The sequence below is a fragment of the Saccopteryx bilineata genome, chromosome 1 (assembly GCF_036850765.1).
Source record: "Saccopteryx bilineata isolate mSacBil1 chromosome 1, mSacBil1_pri_phased_curated, whole genome shotgun sequence".
NCBI classification, from domain to species: domain Eukaryota; kingdom Metazoa; phylum Chordata; class Mammalia; order Chiroptera; family Emballonuridae; genus Saccopteryx; species Saccopteryx bilineata.
This window is the reverse complement of record NC_089490.1, coordinates 349,531,670-349,554,293: the sequence shown is the minus strand read 5'-3', so window position 1 is coordinate 349,554,293 and position 22,624 is coordinate 349,531,670. Positions and strand designations below refer to the sequence as shown.

Sequence of the window (22,624 nt, the reverse complement as noted above, 5' to 3'; positions counted from 1 at the left end):
GCCACCACAGGTCAGGCCAGGTTGACGCTTTTATCCACTGCGCCACCACAGGCCCGGCTCCTTTGTTCTTGTGAAGCATTTTGATTTAGTTCGTTAAGTGACTGAATGCATAGTTTAGATATTGGAGGATAATCATTTATGTGAGGTTTTCGCCAGAGGTAGTCTGTAATATTCCTAGAAGTAGTAGAAAATAAGAAGGAAACCATAGAGAGTAGTCTTAAGAAGTAATCTCAAAGACAGTGTTATGTATCAGAATCTGTGGGATTTGGGCATGGGAAGAGGAGTGTGCATAATTTGAAAACATTTAATACCACAACATTTTATATACAAAGGGAGGATGGAGTTTCTTATAATGAACTGGTTAGAATAGCAGACTATCATTGTAATTTTTGATGGGAATTGTGCATAATCTCCTAGGTGATGCACATGTCAAAATCTGGCATAGTGGACCTGAAATCTTCATTAAAGGAAGGGGTTTAAGTTTAAAAAAGGTTGAAAAACATTGTTTTAAAGGAATGGTTTTTGGTGGGATCTAAAGTTTAACTTTATATTATGGTATTCATTGAGCTCCATTTTACAAGGTCTATTTTATCATACAGAGTTTTAGGATTTGAGAGTGAACATTATGCAGCAATTTGAACAGGCCTAAAAGTTCATGGCCTGATTACTTTTTTTGAAATAATTATATTGTATTTACGGTCTTAAAACAGTGATCATTTTTTTCTTCTTTCCAGCTTTCTGAAGCAAAGACTCATTTTGAAGATGTTTAATAAGTCATTTGGAACACCCTTCGGGGGTGGTACAGGTGGCTTTGGCACAACTTCAACATTTGGGCAGAGTAAGTTTTAAAATTTTCAAAAATGGTGGTGGAGGGAATCCTAAGCTATTACTAAGAACGAATCTAGATAGGAATTTTACTCATACTTTGGTTTTTATAACAAAGGCTTTTTGAAAAGTGATTAGGATAAGATCTTGTGAAATTTTCTAAGAAAATAGAAATAAATTCTGAGTTCATGTTTTTCTGATTTTCAGTAGTACTTAAAATATATTTATATTTGTTCTTTTAGCAGAAAGCTAGTTTCTAATTTTGAGATCTTAAATAACTTTTTAAATATTGAAGCCTAATGCAATTATTGAATAAGTGCTCCGGGGTTAACTGTGTAAGATATGAACTGTTAACAGAACTGTTAAATGTCTTGTTCCTAATCCCCATCAGCTTTCCTGAGATCCACTTCCCTTCCCACCTAGTGTTGTACCTGACACTAGTTATCTATACAACCCTATTTTATTCACTCATGTTTAAGCCTTTTTTTAAAAAAAGGTTTGTGTGGAGTTTTTGAGGCAACATTGGTTAATATAAGTTTTAGGTATACTGTAGCATGCTCACCACAAAAAGCCTAGTTACTGTTGCCATACATTTTACTCCCTTTTAACCACTTAACACCCCTTGCACCCCCATCCTCTTTGCTAACCACCAGTCTGTTGTATCTGAGTGATTTAGATGTTTTGTTCTATTTTTTTTTATATTCCACATATGAGCGACACCATACTGTTTTTGTCCTTTTTTTGTGTTAGTGTAATACGCTGGAGCTCCATTCATGTTGTTGCCAATGACAATGTTTAGTGTTTTTTTTATGACTGAGTTCATTGCGTGTGTATATATGTGTGTATATGTATGTTTATATACATGTTTCACAGATTTATCCATCCATAAATGGACACTTTGGTATTTCCATATCTTGCCTATTATAAATAATGCTGCAGTGAACATAGGGGTGCATGTATCTTTTCAGATTAGTGTTTTCATACTCTTCAGGTAACTACCCAGAGGAAGAATTGCTGTTTCATATGGTAGTTCTATCCTTAACTTTTTGAGGGACCTCCATACTGTTTTTCATAGTGGCTACACAAATTTACAACCACACTAACATTGTTGTTCCTTATCTTCATCAACACTGTTTCTTGTCTTTTTTGTAAAAGCTGTTCTAATGAGTGTGAGGTGATTATACTTAAACAAAAGTATAATAAACTGTCATGTACACTGCTCACAAAAATTAGGGGATCAGGAATGTGCTGATACTTAGTACTTTCAGCCTTTTGTATATAGTGCATTTTCACCAATAAAATAAAAGTTGGTTTTATATCTCATTTGCATAATTGAACAACTTTCTTTGACTTGTTTACTTTTCTGATGTTCTTGTTTAGTAAAAAATCCTTTTTTTTTGTCACTTCATATTCATTTTGAAATATCCTCTAATTATTTTTCATGAGCAGCATACTTGTCTTCCTGCTTTAGCAATCACCATCTTCCTAGTCTTGTTTTTAAATCCCTTTTTAGGGGAAGAAGAGCAGCAGAACAGCATAATTTAATGCAAATCTCAGAAATTTACTCTTACTGATGAGAATTTTTAAAAAACGTAACTATAAACATCAATCATACCTCATAAAGATTGTAATAGAGATAAATATTCAGGTGTCTGCTGACCTCTAAAGTTCTCTACATCTAGGTCCTTGGTTTTTAAATTAAAAATGCCCGTAAGAATCACCTTTGTGTTAGAGCATTGGCCCGGCATATGGATGTCCTGAGTTCGATTCCTGGCCAGGGCACAGAAGAGACGCGCCCATCTGCTTCTCCACCTGTCCCCCTTCTCGCTTCTCTTGCGATCTCTGTTTTCTCCCCTCTTGCAGTCAAGACTTAGTTGAAGTGAGTTGGCTCTGCGTTCTGAGGATGGCTCCATAGCCCCTGTCTCAGGCACTAAAAAAATGGGTCCAGTTGCAACTGAGTAAGGGCCCTAGATGGGCATAGCATCGCCCCCTAGTGGACTTGCCAGGTGGATCCCAGTCAAGGTGCATGCGAGAGTGTCTCTGCCTCCCCTCCTCTCACCAAAAAAAAAGGAATCACTTAAAGGTTTTCTTTTCCCTCTCCCTCAAAGTACATATTTCCCATCATAGAACCATGGAAGTAGTATCTCTGGAGTCAGAACTGAAATGTGTATTTTGAAAATGCTTCCCAGGTCATTCTGATGTGCTCCCCAAATTAAGGACCATTCATCCCATGACTATGGAGTGTATAATGTGTGGAGAGAATTTTAACACTTTAATTTTGATGATATTACCTTTTTTTTTTTTTTTGTATTTTTCCGAAGTGAGAAACAGGGTGGAGGCAGACAGACTCCCACATGCGCCCGACGGGGATCCATCGGGCATGCCCAACAGGGGGCTATGTTCAGCCCCTCAGGGTCATTGCTCCATTGCAATCGGAGCCATTCTAGTTCCTGAGGCAGAGGCCATGGAGCCATTCTCAGTGCCCGGGCCAGCTTTGCTCCAGTGGAGCCTTGACTGTGGGAGGGGAAGAGAGAGAGAGAGAGAAAAAGGAGAGGGGGAAGGGTGGAGAAGCAAGTAGGTGCTTCTCCTGTGTGCCCTGACCAGGAATCGAACCTGGGACACTTCACACACAAGGCCGATACTCTACCGCTGAGCCAGCTGGCCAGGGCTTGATTTTACTTTTATATGTAACTCATGGTCACTAGTTACCTTGGTACTCTTTTTAATTTTCTTTGTGGCACTTTGTTTTGTTTTTCTTTTTGGCACTCTTACTTTTTTGTTTTAACCTACCTATAACTATTATTGAAAAGTTACACCTTTTTACTTTGTTTTCTTACTTTACCTAGGAACAATGAATAAAATGTCTGTGGCTTAATTTTAACTCTATAATTAGAAGGGTATAGAATTTTGAAAAAACAGTTTATACTAATAGATTAGATCAGTGGTCCTATCCAAATGTAACATATTAAGAAATATTAATAATCTTTTTCATTGTGTCACCTGATTTAGATTTTATTTTTACCCTGGATTTGGCTTTTTCAGATACTGGCTTTGGTACTACTAGTGGAGGGGCATTTGGAACATCTGCATTTGGTTCTAGCAACAGTACAGGAGGCCTGTTTGGAAATTCACAGACCAAACCAGGTAAAGGCTTTATTTGGAGTAGAATGGGTTTATTCATAGCTTTACATAGTGGCTCTAATATGTCTATTGAACTGTTTTTACGTAGTGGCTCTAATATGTCTATTGAACTGTTTTTACGTAGTGGCTCTAATATGTCTATTGAACTGTTTTTACGTAGTCGCTCTAATATGTCTATTGAATGTTTTTCTGCCCCCTTCATCTCCCAGGAGGATTATTTGGTACCACTTCATTCAGCCAGCCAGCTACCTCCACAAGCACTGGCTTTGGGTTTGGCACATCAACAGGAACGTCAAATAGCTTGTTCGGAACTGCAGGCACAGGAAGCAGTCTTTTCTCATCCCAAAACAATGCCTTTGCACAAAATAAACCGACCGGCTTTGGGAGTAAGTAGGACATCATCGGAGTTTCGCATCTAACAATTTGATTTGCCTAGTGAATGTGTTCTTTCTTCTTTTTCCTGTGACCCCTGTCCCTGTCCTTCTGTTTTTCTTTCGAAGGCAGAAACACAGGGAGAAGAAAACTTCAAGTGTATTGAAAGCTTAAAAGACTGGAAAGGAGGGGAAGATGTAGTTCTCTTCAAGAATGGAAATTGGGAGAAACAGTATTTAAAGGATATGCAGAGGGAGAGGCTTCTGATATAGAATGACCTAAGATAGGATGAGAAACCAGGGCAGGGTAGTGTCATAGGTGTTAGGAGAATTTCAAGGAGGAATGTCTATAGTCAATAGTATTATATGGTAGGGGCACCTTCTTCTTGCCTCAATTTCACATTTGGTTGGAAGAGACTAAAGCATCCATGAGAAATACTGACCCTGACATGTTTATTCCTCCATTTCTTGCCCATGACATACGTATATATATATATTTTAGATTTTATTTATTCATTTTAGAGAGGGCATAGAGAGAGAGAAGGAGGGAGGAGCAGGAAGCATCAGCTCCCATTTGTGCCTTGACCAGGCAAGCCCAGGGTTTCGAACTGGCAACTCAGCATTTCAGGTTGACGCTTTATCCACTGCACCACTGCAGGTCAGGCCCATGACAGATATTTTTAATTGATGGCTTCTTTCTCTTTTAGTCTTAATGTGGCCTGGGGATACTTTTCCACATAGTACTTTTGTTGAACAGGTGTTCCCTGCACAAGCAAATGGCAGAATGAATAAATTACCAAGCTACCAGTCTTTTACAAAGGAAAAGTTTTTGTGGCAATGTTGACATTTTTTTTTTTTTTTTTTTTTACACAGAGAGAGAGAGAGAGAGTCAGAGAGGGATAGACAGACAGGAACAGAGAGATGAGAAGCATCAATCATTAGTTTTTCGTTGCTTGTTGCAACACCTTAGTTGTTCATTGATTGCTTTCTCATATGTGCCTTGACCGCGGGTTTTCAGCAGACTGAGTAACCCCTTGCTTGAGCCAGCGACCTTGGGTTGAAGCTGGTGAGCTTTTGCTCAAACCAGATGAGCCCACACTCAAGCTGGCTACCTTGTTGTCTTGCATCCCAGTCCGACGCTCTATCCACTGCACCACCACCTGGTCAGGCGATGTTGACATATTTAATCATAAGAATGTAAAAATGCAATCTAAAGTGCTAATTAAACAGATGTACTTATTTACTTTATATATTAGAACAACTTTTTTTATTTTTATTTATTTTACAGAGTCAGAGAGAGAGAGACATAGGGACAGACAGACAGGAATGGAGAGATGAGAAGCATCAATCATCAGTTTTCCGTTGCGACACCCTAGTTCATTTATTACTTTCTCATATTTTCCCTGACCGTGGGCCTTCAGCAGACCAAGTAACCCCTTGCTCGAGCCAGCAACCTTGGGTCCAAGCTGGTGAGCTTTTTGCTCAAGCTAGATGAGCCCGCGCTCAGGTCGGTGACCTCAGGGTCTCGAACCTGGGTCCTCTGCATCCCAGTCCGATGCTCTATCCACTGCGCCACCGCCAGGTCAGGCTAGACCAACTTTTTAGAAAAGAAATATTTTGCCAGTAGGAAATCGCATTCTTTTTAAGTTGTTAATTAGGAATTAGGATGTCACTAAATACATATTAAATAGAATTGAGCCCTGGCTGTGTTGATCAGTTGGGTAGAACATCATCCCGATACTCTAAAATTGTGGGTTCGATCCCTAGTTAGGGCTCATTACAAGAATCAACCAATGAATACATAATATGTGGAACAATAAATCAGTGTTTCTTTCTCTCCCCCCTCTTCTCTCTCTCTATAAATAGTAAAAAATAAAATAAAATTGGCCGATAACTTTTCATTGCTTTCTGACATTTCTGGCTCTATATGTATAACGTTAATCTTTAGAAGAATATCTCATATTTTGAAAATTCCTTAGATAACAGTTAAATTTACTTTTATGTAATAATTTCAAAAATCAGCTTTTTGGAAAATAATCAGAGGATCTAGTAGTTTCCATATAATGATCAACATTTTTACTAAATTATAAATTATATATTTTTCTAGATTATCTTAGTTGCCAAAAATAGGGCAATTTGTTTGTTTTAAACTTTTTGGATATGTGTAGGTGTTTGTAATAGTATATGTAAATAAAATAAACTATGACCCCTGTTAAAATCTTAGTGATGTTTTCAGAAATATGAGTTTATTTAACGTTAGTCTTCCCAAGAAAGGAGAAATGAAATTAAACTTTGATGAAACAAAGTATTGTTTGTCTTTCCAGCATGCCCAAGAAGGCTTCATGGAAACTTAATTGACTATAGGATTCAGATTTTGTGTCACTTTAAAGTTGTGAGCCTAGAATTGTGTGTATGTGTGTGTGTGTGTGTGTGTGTGTGTGTGAGAGAGAGAGAGAAGGGGGGGATACCTATTTGAAGGTACTTGCTTGTGAAAAAGTTTTGAAAGAAAATTTGGGTGTGTGAAAGTATCCCTGCTCTAGTGTCACAGTTCAATTCCAAGATGCCTTACAGGTTCTTACATTTTTACTGTTTCCATCTAATTTTTCTTTATAATTTATAGATTTTGGAACAAGTACTAGCAGTGGGGGACTTTTTGGAACTACAAATACCACTTCTAATCCTTTTGGTAGCACGTCCGGATCCCTCTTTGGGCCCAGTAGTTTTACAGCTGCTCCTACTGGGACTACTATTAAATTTAATGTAAGTATTTTATTTCAGTGTTTGTGGAACTTCTTTCCCATTTGTATATTTATAGGATGAATCATAAAATTTTTCCTCTTTTTCAGGTAAGTACAGCTTAGTCTCATTCTTCCTAAAAGCTGTGTTAGGAACAAAAACTAATTAGTTGTATAGTAGAAAGGAAAGACCTTGAAATATAAATCTAGGTTATAATGCATAGTTGATTTATACTCAACCCAGCCAAATTTGTGTTCATAAGATTGATTATAATAGCTAGTATAAGGTTGAACTTGTATTTACAATGTTTATAATTTGACCTCTGAATGGTCAACCATTCTTTTTTTTTAAATTTTTATTTATTTATGTATGTATGTATATATGTATTTTTCTGAAGCTGGAAACAGGGAGAGACAGACTCCTGCATGCGCCCGACTGGGATCCACCCGGCACGCCCACCAGGGGCCATGCTCTGCCCCTCCAGGGCGTTGCTCTGCCGAGACCAGAGCCACTCTAGTGCCTGGGGCAGAGGCCAAGGAGCCATCCCCAGCGCCTGGGCCATCTTTGCTCCAATGGAGCCTTGGCTGCGGGAGGGGAAGAGAGAGACAGTGAGGAAGGAAGGGGGGGTGTGGAAAAGCAAATGGGCGCTTCTCCTATGTGCCCTGGCCGGGAATCGAACCCAGGTCCCCCGCATGCCAGGCTGACGCTCTACCGCTGTGCCAAACGGCCAGGGCCTTTTTATTTATTTTTCACAGAGAGAGAGTGAATCAGAGAGAGGGATAGATAGGGACAGACAGACAGGAACAGAGAGATGAGAAGCATCAATCATCAGTTTCTCGTTGCTCATTGCAACATCTTAGTTCAGGGGTCCCCAAACTTTGGCCCGCGGGCCACATGCGGCCCCCTGAGGCCATTTATCCGGCCCCCGCTGCACTTCCGGAAGGGGCACCTCTTTCATTGGTGGTCAATGAAAGGAGCACATTGACCATCTCATTAGCCAAAAGCAGGCCCATAGTTCCCATTGAAATACTTGTCAGTTTCTTGATTTAAATTGACTTGCTTTTTATTTTAAATATTGTATTTGTTCCCGTTTTGTTTTTTTACTTTAAAATAAGATATGTGCAGTGTACATAGGGATTTGTTCATAGTTTTTTTTATAGTCCGGCCCTCCAACGGTCTGAGGGACAGTGAACTGGCCCCCTGTGTAAAAAGTTTGGGGACCTCTGCCTTAGTTGTTTGTTGATTGCTTTCTCATATGTGCCTTGACCGCGGGCCTTCAGCAGACTGAGTAACCCCTTGCTGGAGCCAGCAAACTTGGGTTCCAGCTGGTGGGCTTTTCCTCAAACCAGATGAGCCCGCACTCAAGCTGGTGACCTCGGGGTCTCGAACCCGGGTCTTCTGCATCCCAGTCCGACGATCTATCCACTGTGCCACCGCCTGGTCAGGCAGGTCAACCATTCTCTATAGAAATAAGGAGTGTGGGGGAAAACTGTAGGAAAATAAAGCCTCTTTAAGGAGATATATAAAATAACCCATCAAGAAATACTCTGTGTGTGGTAGTTAAAAATAAAACTTGACAAAATTGCAAAAGGGGGCAATAGAGTTTTGTGTTTTCTTTGACTTTTTGAGAGGAATTTGATAGAGGATTGGAGTGGAAGCTGTTGTTTACACAAATTCATGTTATACCACTTGATGGGAAATTCCTTTTTTTTTTTAGAAAGTTAAATTTAACAGGGTGACATTAATCAACAAAGGTACATAGGGAGATACTTCTTGATGTTATTGGTTGGGAGGTACTTAGGATAGGTTGGAGGCAGTTAGCCTAATTGAGTCTCTTGCAAAAATAGGGCTTCGCAAAACTTACTTTAGAAAGTGAGGAATTTCTCAGACAAGGTGGTAAATTCATAACACTGAATTTAGAACCCTGAGTTTGCCTGACCTTGGTGGTGCAGTGGTTAAATCATCAACCTGGAATGCTGAGGTCTCCCATTTTGAAATCCCAGGCTTGCCTGGTCAAGGCACATACAAGAAACAACTACGTACTATGAGCTGATGCTTTCTGCTCCCCGCACTTTACACCCCTCCTCACCCCTCCCTTTCCTCCTCTTCCTCTCTCTTCCTGTCTTCCTTTTCCCCTCTCTCCCTGTCTCCCTCTCTTCCCTTTCCCTCTTCCGCTCTTCCCTTTTTTCCTTCTTCCTCTCTTCCTTTCTGTTCACCTCCCTTTATACACCCCTTGTCTCTCTAAAAAATCAAATAAACTTTTTAAATTAAAAAGAATTCTGAATTTGCCTGACCAGGTGGTGGTGCAGTGGAGAGAGCGTAGGACTGGGATGCGGAAGGACCCAGGTTCGAGACTCCAAGGTCGCCAGTTTGAGCGCGGGCTCATCTGGTTTGAGCAAAAGCTCACCAGCTTGGACCCAAGGTCACTGGCTCGAGCAATGGGTTACTTGGTCTGCTGAAGGCCCACGGTCAAGGCACATATGAGAAAGCAATCAATGAACAACTAAGGTCTCGCAACGAAAAACTGATGATTGATGATTCTCATCTTTCTCCGTTCCTGTCTGTCTGTCCCTATGTGTCCCTCTCTCTGTCTCTGTTAAAAAAAAGTAAATAATAAATAAATAAAAAGAATTCTGAATTTAAAATAAAATTAAATATAAATGATAGTGGAAAATACTATGTGTTGTCTGTTAGAATATAGAATAATTGAGAAAACTAAGTGGAAATCTTTTGTTACTTAGGCCTTTTCCCTCATATGGTTATGGGGGAAAAACAGGTTTTCATATTTCTTAAATGTAACAACAGTTATAAAGCAGACACTTCATAGTAGAAAAAGGGGTACATCTCAGAAAGAAACCTTTAAATGTATATGTTAGGTAAATTGGATAAAGTTTTGTGTGTGTGAGTGTGTGAGATATATATATTTTAGTAGGTTATTAGATGGCTTGGTTATGGGATTAATCTCTGGGTTTATAATAACCATTATTAAAACTGACTCATTAGATAACCTTAGTGTAGGGAGAGAACAGCAATGCAATGTATTTAATTAAGCACCCTTGAAACAAAGTCATTAGTAAAAAACCTGTTAGAGAGTTCAGTTGTAACAAAATTGTGTCTGTGAGAAGAGGGATATAAAGCTTGGATTTACACATTGCTTTAGACTTTTAGGCTTTATTTTAGACTTTATTGCTTTAGACAAATTTGCCTTTTATCTTCCTTTGCAGCCTCCAACTGGTACCGACACTATGGTAAAAGCTGGAGTTAGTACTAACATCAGTACCAAACACCAGTGTATTACTGCAATGAAAGAATATGAAAGCAAGTCACTAGAGGTCAGTAATATACAATACAGAATATAACGTGTTTTTTTGTTTGTTTTGTCTTTGTATTTTTCTGAAGCTGGAAACGGGGAGAGACAGTCAGACTCCCGCATGCGCCCTACCGGGCACGCCCACCAGGGCGAAGCTCTGCCCACCAGGGGGCGATGCTCTGCCCCTCCAGGGCGTCACTCCGTCGCGACCAGAGCCACTCCAGCGCCTGGGGCAGAGGCCAAGGAGCCATCCCCAGCGCCCGGGCCATCCCTGCTCCAATGGAGCCTCGGCTGCGGGAGGGGAAGAGAGAGACAGAGAGGAAGGAGGGGGTGGGGGTGGAGAAGCAAATGGGCGCTTCTCCTATGTGCCCTGGCCGGGAATCGAACCCTGGTCCCCCGCACGCCAGGCTGATGCTCTACCGCTGAGCCAACTGGCCAGGGCCAAGATCATCCATGTTTTTTACATGAAGGTAGTTTCTTTATTCTCATAGCTGTGTAGTAATTTGTACATTCTGACTGTCATCCCTAATTGTAGCCATTGCTTCTCCTACATCCCGTCTGTATTTGCTTTATTGGAGAGTGCAGAAACCCTGACTTGTGAGACAAAACTGTTAAACTTGATCTCTTCTTTCCTTAAATTTTCTGAACTCTTCAGAGTCCTTCATCTTTTAAACAGTGAATTTTTACATATGAAGTGGAAGTAGACAATATTGTTATATAGCATAGTACTAAAAGAAAGTATTCTCTACAGTTCTCTCCCCAGCCTCCTGGTTCTTTTTAGTAAATTTGTCTCACTTCCATCAGCCACCACTGTTCTGTAGCCCATTTACAAAGTGGATGCATTGATTACAGTCTGACAGACATTCTGGGGTCTTTTTAGTAAATGGAAAGCACTGTGAAATAGAATTAAAGTACACTATGCTGCCTCTCAGCAAACAGTTATCTCAGGAGTTCATACAGCACTTGAAAAAATAAATAGAATTTCCATAAAACGAAACAACAGCAATAAAAGTAGAGCCTTTTAGCAAAGAGGGCGTGTTCACAAGTAGTAAGCTAATGACTTTGTTAAAAAAAGTTAAGGGAAAAAACGAGGAAAAATGAAGTTGTATTTTAATAAATGAACACATATAATTTACCATTGGGAGGAAGTGACTTATCATTGGGTGAATCTGCAATTAACTCTCACTGTTGATACTCATGTAGTTTTATTTCAGTCCCAACTTTTTATTTTGGAGCTAATGCAAGCTGTATCTAGTTTTGAGTACAGTAAAACAGAATCAACGTATCACACTTGGTTTTTATCCTTTTTCAGTCTTTTGTTTGTTTCTGTAGCAGCAGTGTATATCAACTCAATATTATATGTTGAATAAAATTTTCTATTAGCCTGACTGGTGGTGGCACAATGGGTAGAGCTTTGACCACTGAGGTTCCAGGTTTGAAACCTTGAGGTTGCTGGCTTGAGCATGGGCTCATCTGGCTTGAGTGTGGAATCATCAAAATGACCTCATGGTCACTGGCTTGAAGCCCAAGGTCACTAGCTTGAGCAAGGGGTCACTGGCTTGGTCAGAGGCCCAGCCTCACCCAGTCAAGGCACGTATGGAAAGCAATCAGTGAACAACTGAAGTGCTGCAACTACAAGTTGTATGTTAAAATTAAGATGGCTGGTTGTGACCCATAGTTTTTTGGTTATTATGGTATGAGGTTTAATGTCCACTATACACTATAGAAAATATTTTTCTATAATGATAATTTGACATCATTTGTCGTTTTCTGTTTTATAGTTATGGTTCTGTGTGATCTTAAAACTTGAATACTGGCCTGACCCGTGGTGGCGCAGTGGATAAAGCGTCGACCTGGAAATGCTGAGGTCGCCAGTTCAAAACCCTGGGCTTGCCTGGTCAAGGCACATATGGGAGTTGATGCTTCCTGCTCCTCCCCCCTTTCTCTCTCTGTCTCTCTCCTCTCTCTCTCTCTCTCTCTCTCTCTCTCTCTCTCTCTCTCCCCCCCTCTCTCTCCTTTCTAAAATGAATAAATAAATAATTAAAAAAAAAAAACTTGAATACTAAATTCAAGTATTTAGTCTCCTAAGTTATGTTTTTGGCTGCATAGTAAGATTGGAAATATATTTTCCCTCTCTCTAGGAACTTCGTTTAGAGGATTATCAGGCTAACCGGAAAGGCCCGCAGAACCAGGTGGGAGCAGGTACCACAACTGGCTTGTTTGGGTCTTCTCCGGCCACCTCCAGTGCAACAGGACTCTTCAGCTCCTCCACCACTAACTCAGGCTTTGCATATGGTCAGACGAAAACAGCCTTTGGAACTAGTAAGCACTTGACATCATCTGAATCGTACTTAATAGGGACAGATAACTAAAAGTAAACAATAACTGTCATTTTGTCATGGTGCTATGGAGAAAACTAATTCAGGGATGCTAGAGGAATAAGGAGTGTGGATATATATGTGGGGTTGGGGAGACATACAGTTTTAAATGAAGGTGATTAAGAAGGGCTTTACTGATGATATAACATTTGAGCAGTGACCTATCTGAAGAAAGTGAGAGAGAAGGGTATACAGATTGCTGTGGGGAGAACATTTCAGTTAGAGGAAACTAGATCTAAAAATTGTGAGTTTTTGCCAGAGGAGAGGACAAGGGGAATATAAGGACAATATTTTATAGGATGTGTGGGCCAGTGTCAAGATTTGAAGTTTTATTTGAGTTGAAGCCATTAAAAGGTGTAGAAAGAAAAGTCAAGCCTGACCTGTGGTGGCACAGTGGATAAAGCATCGACCTGGAATGCAGAGGTCCCTGGTTCAAAACCCTGGGCTTTCCCATTCAAGGCACATATGGGTTGATGCTCCCTGCCTCCCCCACCTTTCTCTCTCCCCCCCTCTCTAAAATTCAATAAATTCTTTAAAAGAAAAAAGAGTATTTTACTTAAGAGTGAGTGTTAAGAGTAGATTGTAAGGGGGTAGGGCGGAAACAAGTCAGTTAGAAAAGCTATTGCTCTTTCTACATGAGAGATTATGTGGCTTGAGTGAGAATGGTGCATGGGAATGGTAATAATGTCAGATTCAGGGGGACTGATCAGGTGGTGGTGGTGCAGGCTGATCAGCAGAGCATCAGCTTGGGAAACTGAGGACCCAGGTTTGAAACCCCAAGGTTGCCGGCTTGAGTGTGAGATCATAGATACCCTGAGGTCACTGACTTGGCTGGATCCCTCTGGTCAAGGCACGTATGAGAAAGCAACCAGCGAACAACCAAGGGGCCGCAACTATGAGTTGATGCTTCTCATCTCTCACTCACTAAAATAAATTTTTTTAAACTCAGATTGTGGACCTAGTTTGACTGTAGAACTGATGGGATATGCTGATGGATTGATTTGATGTGAGACCTGAAAAAGAGAAATCTAGGATGATTACTAAATTTTGCATAGACAATAAATATGATCTAAAGTTTATGAAATATTAAAATGTATATAACCAAAGGCCTCTTCATTACCTCCCCCAGCCACCAGTTTTACTCTGGAGAAATAAGCAGAAGTTAAGTTTCTTTCATAGATTTCTAGAAGTATCTATACACACACCAATACCCAACTAAACACATATTTAAGTGGCATTTAACATTGTGTTCAATCTTGGTGTTCTGTGATTTAGTTTAGCCACATATTCTTTAAGTACTGTTGTGTCATACCCTATGCTGAGTATATTGGAACAAAAAGAAAGCCTCTGTTCTCAAGAAAAACAGTCTAGCAAGGTTAAAATACACAGACTTTGATTGTAACACGGTATCATATGACCATTGTTGTCTTAACTGGATAATTGAGGTTTGGGATGTTTTTCCTCCACATTTATATTTTTCCTTTTCTTTATTTCTATTTCTTGAAAGGTACAACTGGATTTGGAACAAATCCAGGTGGTCTCTTTGGCCAACAGAATCAGCAGACTACCAGCCTCTTCAGCAAACCCTTTGGCCAGGCCACAACCACTCAGAACACTGGCTTTTCCTTTGGTAATACCAGTACGATAGGACAGCCAAGCACCAGCACCATGGTAAGGAAATGGGCCCACAATGAACTCCAGATCTTATTTATAGAGTTAAGTAATGCAGCTTCTGATTGTGTCAAACCAGCAAGTTCTACCTGTACTTCATTTGTTACAGATTAATGTATGCAATAAAGAGAAGAAAGCAAAGCCCTTGATTCTAGTTCAGGCTATATTCTGTACTCATTGGGAGGCTGTTGAGCAAGTCGCTTATCTATTCTGAACATATTTTCTTATCCCTTAGAGCTGCTTAGTGTACTAGAATTTGCCGTCCTGAAGCTACACCTTAGGTCCTAAGGCTTAGGACATGGACTCTAGCCATTCTGTAGAAGAAAATACTTTTGAGTTACTGGCTATATTTGAAAGGGTTCTTTTACTTTAGCTTCTTTCCTTTAGAAGAGTCAGACAAAGAAGTTTAGTTCATTAAAATAAGTAAAGGGAAAACTAAAACATAGAGCCATATTGGGTAATTGCTACCTCTGTGGAGAAGGTAGAAGAGTAATTTCTTTTATGATTACCAATTTATTTCTTAGAACTCTTTTAGGGAATTATAAAATTAAAGGTAATTTGAGGTATGATATTTTTATTAAAATTCTTGGAATTTATCTAGTCTTTCTAATTTTTTTTATGTTGAAAGTTTTAAAGATACTCTCCCTGATTAAAGAACAAGTATAGCTCAACCTCAAAATCATCAAAATACTAGCAAACTGAATTCTGTAACATATAAAAAGGATTATACACCATGACCAAGTGGAATTTATGCCAGGAAAATTGGTTCAGCATATGACAATGTAATAATCCATAGAAATACAGGACAGAAAGCACATGATAACCTCAGTAATTGCAGAAAACGTATTTGATGCACTTTCACAATATAAGCAATAAACAAAAAAAAGAAGGAACCCAGAATAGCCAAAACAGTCTTGAAAAAGAAGAAATCTTGGAAACCTTATACTTCTTAATTTTAAAACTTAAAGGAACAGTAATCATGACAGTGTGGTACAGGCATAACATTCACATAGATAAGCAGAATAGAGTTGAAAGTCTAGGAATAAAACTTCACATTTATAGACAATTGATTTTTTAAAAACTTTATTGAATTTCTTGGTGTGATATTGGTTAATAAAATTATACAGGTTTCAGGTGTACAGTTCTATAATATATATATATATATATCTGTATAGTGTGTGTTCACAGCCCCAAGTGAAGTCTCCCTTCATCGCCATTCATCCCCTATCCCTCTCTACCCTCTTCCTCCTCTCCCCATCCCTCTATAAGCAGTTGATTTTCAGTAAGAGTACCAGAATAGTTCAGTTGGGAATAAAATAATCTATTCAACAAATAGTGCTGGGACAACTGATTATCCATGTGCCAAAGAATGAGATCGAAATCTTTTTTTCACATCATTTTGGTAACTATGGAAATTAATTCAATAGCCTGACCAGTGGTGACACAGTGAATAGAGCATTAATCTGGGATGCTGAAGTCCCAGGTTTCAAACCCTGAGGTTGCTGATTTGAGCACGAGATCATTGACGTAATACCATGGTCCCTGCCTTGAGCCAAGGAGTCCCTGGCTCAGCTGGAGCGCCCCAGTCAAGGCACATCTGAGAAGCAATCAGTAAACAACTAAAGTGCCACAACTACAAGTTGATGCTTCTCATCTACCTTACAGTCTGTCTATTTTTCTCTTTCTTTCTCTTTTTCTCTCTTTCTCACTTTGTCTCTTTCTCATTTTGTCACTCTCTTTCTCCCTCTCTTGTGTATGCTAAAAAAATTAACTCAATAAATTAGCCTGACCAGGTGGTGGTGCAGTGGATAGAGCATCAGACTGGGACGCAGAGGGCCCAGGTTTGAGACCCCCGAGGTCGCCAACTTGAGCACGGGCTCATCTGGTTTGAGCAAGACTCACCAGCTTGAGCCCAAGGTACTGGCTTGAGCAAGGGGTCACTCACTCTGCTGTAGCTCCCTGGTCAAGGCACATATGAGAAAGCAATCAATGAACAACTAAGGTGCCGCAACAAAGAATTGATGCTTCTCATCTCTCTCCCTTCCTGTCTGTCCCTATCTGTCCCTCTCTGACTTTCTCTTTGTCACACACACATACAAAAGTTAATAAATACTTAAATATAAGAGCTGAGATATAAAAAAAACTCTTAGAAGAAAAGGAGTTAGGCCCTAGCAAGGTAGCTCATTTGGTTAGAATGTCCTAATATGCTAAAGTTGCAGTTTCAGTTCCTGGTCAGGGCACAGACAGGAATCAACCAATGAACGCATGGATAACTGGAGCAACAAATCAATGTTTCTCTTTCCCTTCGTCTCTAAGACTAGTAAATAAACTTTTAAAACGATCTTTAAAAAAGAAAAAGAAGAAAAGGAGTTAAACAGTGGTTTATTAGATTTAACACCAAAAGCAAAAACGGCAAAGGGAAAAAAATAGTTTGGGCTTCATCAAAGTTGAAACTTTTTTTGTTGTTATGTTTTAGTTTTTTTTTAAATGTTTTTTATTTACGATAGTTTTCTTCAATTTATTTTTATTATTTTTTTCAGAGACAGAGAGAGAGTCAGAGAGAGGGATAGACAGGGATGGAGAGATAAGAAGCATCAATCATCAGTTTTTCATTGTGCATTGCAACACCTTAGTTGTTCATTGATTGCTTTCTCATATGTGCCTTGACCACGGGCCTTCAGCAGACCGAGTAACCCCTTGCTGGAGCCAGCGACCTTGGGTCCAAGCTGGTGAGCTTTTTGCTCAAACCAGATGAACCCGCGCTCAAGCTGGCGACCTCGGGGTCTTGAATCTGGGTCCTCAGCATCCCAGTCCAATGCTCTATCCATTGCGCCACCGACTGGTCAGGCTAAAACTTTTGTGGATCGAAGGTATACCATCAAGAAAGCAGCCTGACCAGGCGATGGTGCAGTGGATAGAGCGTCGGACTGGGATGCGGAAGGTCAAGGAACATATGAGAAAGCAATCAATAAACAACTAAGATGTTGCAACGAAAAACTGATGATTGATGCTTCTCATTTCTCTCTGTTCCTGTCTATCTGTCCCTATCTACCCCTCTTTCTGTCCCTGTAAAAAAAAAGGCAAAAAGAACACCTGTAGGTGGGAGAAAATATTTGCAGGTCATGTATATCTTATAAAGGACTTGCATTCAGAGCATATAAAGAATGCTTATAATTCAATGACAAAACAATAACCTATTAAAAAATGGCCAAAGGAAAACAATGGGCTAAAGACTTTATTAACCATTTATCCGGATATGATATACAAATGGCAAAATAGACACATGAAATGATAACACCAGGAGTCATTATGGTAATGCATATCAAAACCACATGAGCCTGACCAGGCGGTGGCGCAGTGAGAATGTCAGACTGGGATGCGGAGGACCCAGGTTTGAGACCCCCGAGGTCGCCAGCTTGAGCGCGGGCTCATCTGGTTTGAGCAAAGCTCACCAGTTTGGACTCAAGGTTTCTGGCTCGAGCAAGGGGTTACTCAGTCTGCTGTAGCCCCACTGTCAAGGCACATAAGAGAAAGCAATCAATGAACAACTAAGGTGTCACAATGAAAAACTGATGACTGATGCTTCTCATCTCTCGCCATTCCTGTCTATCTGTCCCTATCTTTACCTCTCTCTGACTCTCTCCTTGCCCCTAAAAAAACAAACAAACCACAATGAGATACCACTTAAAATCCACTAGAAAGGCTATAAACAAAAAGACAGTAATAAGTGGTTTTATGATTTTGAAGAAATTTGAACCCTCATATATGCAACCACTTGAAAGACTGATGTTTCCACAAAATGTTAAATAGGGTTCTATACGCCATGAATAAACCAAATTGCATACCTTGATACTTCCCCAAGAGAAATGAAACAAAAACTTGTACTATAACAGCATTTTCATAATAGTCAGAATGTGGTAACAACCCAAATGTCCATCAGTGCTGAGTGGATAAACACGTGGTATGTATATATGTATATACTGTGCACACAGAATATTAATAAAATAGGGTGAAGTACTCTGATAAGTTCTACAACATAGATGGACCCTTTAAACATACTAAGTGAAGCCATTTACCAAATACTTTTTTTAAAAATTAAGTGAAAGGCAGGGAGGCAGAGAGACAAGACTCCCTCATGCGCCTTGACTAGGATCTACCCAGCAAGCCCACTAGGGGCAATACTTTGCCCATCTGGGGCCACTGCTCCATTGCTTGGAACAGAGCTATTTTAGTGCCTGAGGTAAGGCCATGGAACCATCCTCAGCACCCACCTGTTTCAAATTGCTCAAACCATTTAAGCAATGGATGTGGGAGAGGAAGAGAGAGTGAGAAAGGAAGGGGAGGGGTGAAGCAGATGGTCGCTTCTCCTGTGTGCTTGACTGGGAATCAAACTGGGGATTTCCACATGCCAGGGCAACGCTCTACTGCTGAGCCAACTGGCCAGGGCCACAGCACTTTTTTAAAAAGATTTTACTTATTGGATTTGCAGAGAGGAGAAGGAGAGAGAAAAATGGGGGGGAGGTGAGAAGTATCATACTTGATGCTTCTCATATGTTCTTGACAGGGCAAACCGAGGGTTCGAACCAGTGACCTCAGCATTCCAGGTAGATACTTCATCCACTGTGCCACCACAGGTCAGGCTAACCACCACATTTTTTATGACTTTTTTTTCCTGTTGAGAGAGATGCAGGAAGAGAGAGAGATGAGAAGCATCAACTTATAGTTGCCTCACTTTAGTTGTTCATCGATTGCTTCTTCTCATACATGCTTTGACCAGGGGCCTCAAGCCTGCAACCTCAGGGTTTCAAACCTGGGTCTTCAGAGTCCCATGTAAATGCTCTATCCACCATACTACCACCAGTCAGGATATGAGTCCTTATATGAGATGTTCAGAATGGACAAATCTATGGAAACAAAAAGTAGATTCCTGGTTGGTTACCTAGGAATGGGGAGGGATTGCTAATGGGCCCAAGGTTTCTTTATAAAAAGAAACTATCACTATAAAGTGATAAAAATATTCTAAATTTAGAGAGTGAGGTTAGTTGCACAACTGTGAATATATCAGATAACCATGAATGGTCTGCTTTAAGTTTTATGGTATGTGATTTAATGTCTAAATGAATCTATTTAAGAACACTGCTTTGAATTCTCTATTCAGCAATAGTTTATTCGTGCAGTATTTTTCTTTTGTTAAGTAATGCATAACTAAAATATATTTTTAAATATTGGATAATACAAACTTTACTTATTTGAAATTTGATCCTGCCATTCAGTAGCTGTGACATATTGGACAAATTTTAACTGCTCTGAAGCTTATTTTCTTTAAAAAATGGCCCTGATTTTTAGTGTTGTGAAGGAAAAAAATGTTCTATGTTACATAAACTTTAAAAAATGGCAACTGTTCTTATTATTCTTACGATTCTTAAAACTGACTACTATAGGATATCTTTTAATCTGGATTATCTTTTGCAGGGTTTATTTGGAGTGACTCAAGCCTCGCAGCCTGGAGGTCTTTTTGGGACAGCTACAAACACCAGCACTGGGACAGCCTTTGGAACAGGAACAGGTCTCTTTGGACAGACCAATACTGGATTTGGTGCCGTTGGTTCGGTAGGTTTTATAGTTGGTTACAATGTGAAAATGTTTCTAAATTGTTAAAGGAATTTCTAAGAAAGATTTGACAGTCAAGTATTTTGTTGGCTATGTTGTGTCATTTGATACTAATGGTAACTAAAAGTTATTTGGTAGAAATTAAAATAACTTGGTAACTTTAATAGGTTGTCAAATAGTACTTTTTAAAATTTTGCTTCAGTGCTTTTTTGTGCAATTTACTTCTGATAGCAAAATATTTCTCCAATTTGTTTATTTAAATTATTGTGTCTAAGTTGAGATGTTTTCACTCTTAAAATCAGGTAGTTTTTAATTCTGAGTTCTATCCAGTTTTGGGTGATAAGTTGATATTTGAGAATTAAATATTTTTGGTGTTGATCAAGTTGCTAAAATTATTAGTGTTTTCACAGCTCTCATTCATCAGGAGGCTTAACTGAATGATTTTCTTTGTTAAGTCATTTAAGTAAAAAATTACCATTTTGGAATGTACTTGCCCTAAAAACAATAGTGAATTCTATATTACCAATTAAACCACTTGAGAAACACAATGAAATAGTTACTCTGTGTTGTGTATCTAGTATAAAAACCTTTGAATTTGCTGTTGTGGGTAGAGAAAAAAAATCTCCAAAATATGTACATATGTTTTTGTGAAGATTTAAATTGGTTACTTCTTATCTTTGTTTGGGTCGCTAATTGAGGTGAGAAGTTGAGAAAATGATATAAAGCTTCTGAAAGTTAATTTTTAATAACTTTATTGAGGTACAATATACATGTCATATAATTTACCCTTTTAAAATTTACAATTCAGTAGCTTTTATTTTATTCACAGAGTGTACAACTATCACTATAGTCAATTTTAGAACATATTTATCAACCTAAAAAGAAATCTCATTCTTATCCCTTGTCATTACCCCAATTATCTCAGGCCTATTATGTATGGACTTACCTATTTTGGACATTTCCTTTTTTCTTTCTTTTTTCTTCTTTTCCAACTGTGAAGGGGGAGATAGAGAGACAGGCTCCCGCATGTGCCTTAACTGGGATCCACCCAACAACTTCCATCTGGGGTTTATGGTATGCCCATTTAGGGCCATGTTTGCAACTGAGCTATTTTTAGTGCCTGAGGCAGAGGCTTCACAGAGCCATCCTCAACTCTGGGGACCAATGTGCTCAAAGCAGTTGAGCCATGGCTACGGTATGAAGGCGTGGGAGAGATAGAGAAAAGGGGAGAGGTAGAGAAGCAGATGATTGTTTCTCCTTTCTGCCCTTAGAATTGAACCTAGGACATTCACATACTGGGCTGATGCTCTACCACTGAGCCAACTGGACAGAGCTGGACATTTCATATAATGGAATCACATAATGTGTTGTCTTTTGTGACTGATTTCTTTCATTTAATGTGAAATTTTGAAGGTTCATTCATGTTTAAATTTTTTATTATAATTGTTTCTATTGGCTAATTGAATATATGATACATGTTATTACCAGGTAATGAAGTATTTGGTACCCGTATTATTTTCTTTCTTTGCCTTATTGAAACTTGTGTTTGCTGAGAGGGTTTTATTAACTTCTCAGGCTAGAAGAGCATACTGTATTCATAAAGTTATTGCTCACATTGGTTTATTTTTTGTCTAGTCTTCATTCATCTTCCTCTTATCACTTTTATAAAGGCAATGACATCTCTCCCTTACTGCACACCCAGCCCCATATAACTGAGGTAACCTCTTTTTACTATTTGGAATGTATCTTCATACTAAAAATTTTCCTGTATTCTGTTCTTTTTAGACCCTGTTTGGCAATAACAAGCTTACTGCATTTGGAACCAGCACAACCAGTGCTCCTTCATTTGGTACAACCAGTGGCGGGCTCTTTGGTAACAAACCAACCCTGACTTTAGGAACCAATACAAACACTTCCAATTTTGGTACATATAAAAAGCAGGTTTGGCTTTCTTAAAGTTACACTGACTATACCACACATCATTCTTCTGATTCATATGATTAGGAATATTAGGAAATTTCTCAGGTAAGCCATGGCTCAATGTCAGTTTAAAAGGGAAAGGTTTAAAATCATGGGTATGAGTTGAGATACTTAGAAGAGAGGTTAAATTGCCTTTCCTCGTTCATATTATTTTGAACTTCCTGCTTTGGATAAAATGGGCCAGCCATTCAGCACATGCATCAGTACTTTGCAGAAAGGTGGTTCTCTAATGGATATAGATTTTTTTCTAAATAAGAAAACATTTTTTTGGACTACTTCAGCAGTAGTTGAGAAACCATAAAGGAAACATACTTGCTCAAGATAACACATTCTGTTAGGCTAGGTTTCAAAAAGGGAAATAGTGCACAGGCTCTTTTTTAAAATTATTTTTGTTTGTTTTTTGAGATTTGAGGATTCTTACTGAAAGTTGAGATCTTTTAGATTTGGCGTTATTTAGTTTCTTACAGTTGCAAAGCTTTATTTTTGAGTACATGTTCATTGTGAAAATTTTCAAAAATTGAGATAAAATTGAACAGTAATTGACAAAACAAGCCCTAAACTGCTCTTCAGAAAACAAACTCATTTAATGAAGTCATTATATT

The 22,624-nt window shown here is 39.1% G+C and overlaps 1 protein-coding gene across 5 annotated transcripts in view; it reads left to right on the top strand.

The window, feature by feature from the left end:
- NUP98 (nucleoporin 98 and 96 precursor) overlaps window positions 1-22,624 on the top strand; it is a 135,742-nt gene that overhangs the window by 21,070 nt on the left and 92,048 nt on the right. For 2 of the 5 annotated variants that reach the window (XM_066250728.1, XM_066250719.1), the window contains exons 2-10: window positions 735-838; window positions 3,868-3,969; window positions 4,176-4,352; window positions 6,958-7,097; window positions 10,298-10,405; window positions 12,525-12,705; window positions 14,269-14,432; window positions 19,905-20,042; window positions 21,828-21,915. In XM_066250728.1, the coding sequence (XP_066106825.1) occupies window positions 763-838; window positions 3,868-3,969; window positions 4,176-4,352; window positions 6,958-7,097; window positions 10,298-10,405; window positions 12,525-12,705; window positions 14,269-14,432; window positions 19,905-20,042; window positions 21,828-21,915 (1,174 nt within the window). In that variant the 5' untranslated portion in view covers window positions 735-762. Of the gene's footprint in view, window positions 1-734; window positions 839-3,867; window positions 3,970-4,175; window positions 4,353-6,957; window positions 7,098-10,297; window positions 10,406-12,524; window positions 12,706-14,268; window positions 14,433-19,904; window positions 20,043-21,827; window positions 21,967-22,624 lie in introns of all 5 variants that reach the window. The other 3 variants (XM_066250724.1, XM_066250711.1, XM_066250721.1) reach the window with 2 other exon arrangements.